The sequence below is a fragment of the Merops nubicus genome, unplaced genomic scaffold (assembly GCF_000691845.1).
Source record: "Merops nubicus isolate BGI_N331 unplaced genomic scaffold, ASM69184v1 scaffold16476, whole genome shotgun sequence".
Lineage (NCBI taxonomy): Eukaryota > Metazoa > Chordata > Aves > Coraciiformes > Meropidae > Merops > Merops nubicus.
The window spans coordinates 9,169-9,546 of record NW_008617080.1 but is presented as its reverse complement, the minus strand read 5'-3'; the positions used below and the strand labels follow the sequence as shown (position 1 = coordinate 9,546).

Below are 378 nucleotides of genomic sequence, written 5' to 3'. Positions count from 1 at the left end.
CAGCTACGCTGTGTCCAGGAGGATTGAGCCTTTCTACAAAGGAGGGCGAATCCAGGTAACACCCAGGCTGAGGCAGCCAGGGGCAGTTTGGGGAATACCCCATCTCCTGTTTCCATAACACTCCTGCTTTCCGTTCCTTTTGCCTCCAGTTCAGCCGAGATGGGAAGTTCATGTTCTGCCCCTGTGGGACCCGGCTGAACATCATCGATGTGGAGACAGGAGCCCTGGAGAGCCTCCAGCAGGTGAGGGGACCCAGCCCCTGCTGCCTCTGCTGAGGCCTCCCCAGGGCTCCCGGGCACTTTGCTGCTTCTGCTGGCTCTTGTCTCCCCAGAGGGGGCAGAGGGGCAGGATCCCCTCCCTGCCCCGCTGCCCCCACAG

The 378-nt window shown here is 61.9% G+C and overlaps 1 protein-coding gene across 1 annotated transcript in view; it reads left to right on the top strand.

Moving 5' to 3' along the window:
- Window positions 1-7: 7 nt before the first annotated feature.
- The window catches only part of TBL3 (transducin (beta)-like 3), a gene marked incomplete at both ends in the record, with an annotated part of 9,352 nt that continues 8,981 nt past the window's right edge, over window positions 8-378 (top strand). Inside the window, 2 exons of the mRNA XM_008943034.1 lie at window positions 8-55; window positions 150-242. Of these exons, the coding sequence (XP_008941282.1) occupies window positions 8-55; window positions 150-242 (141 nt within the window). The remainder of the gene's footprint in view (window positions 56-149; window positions 243-378) is intronic.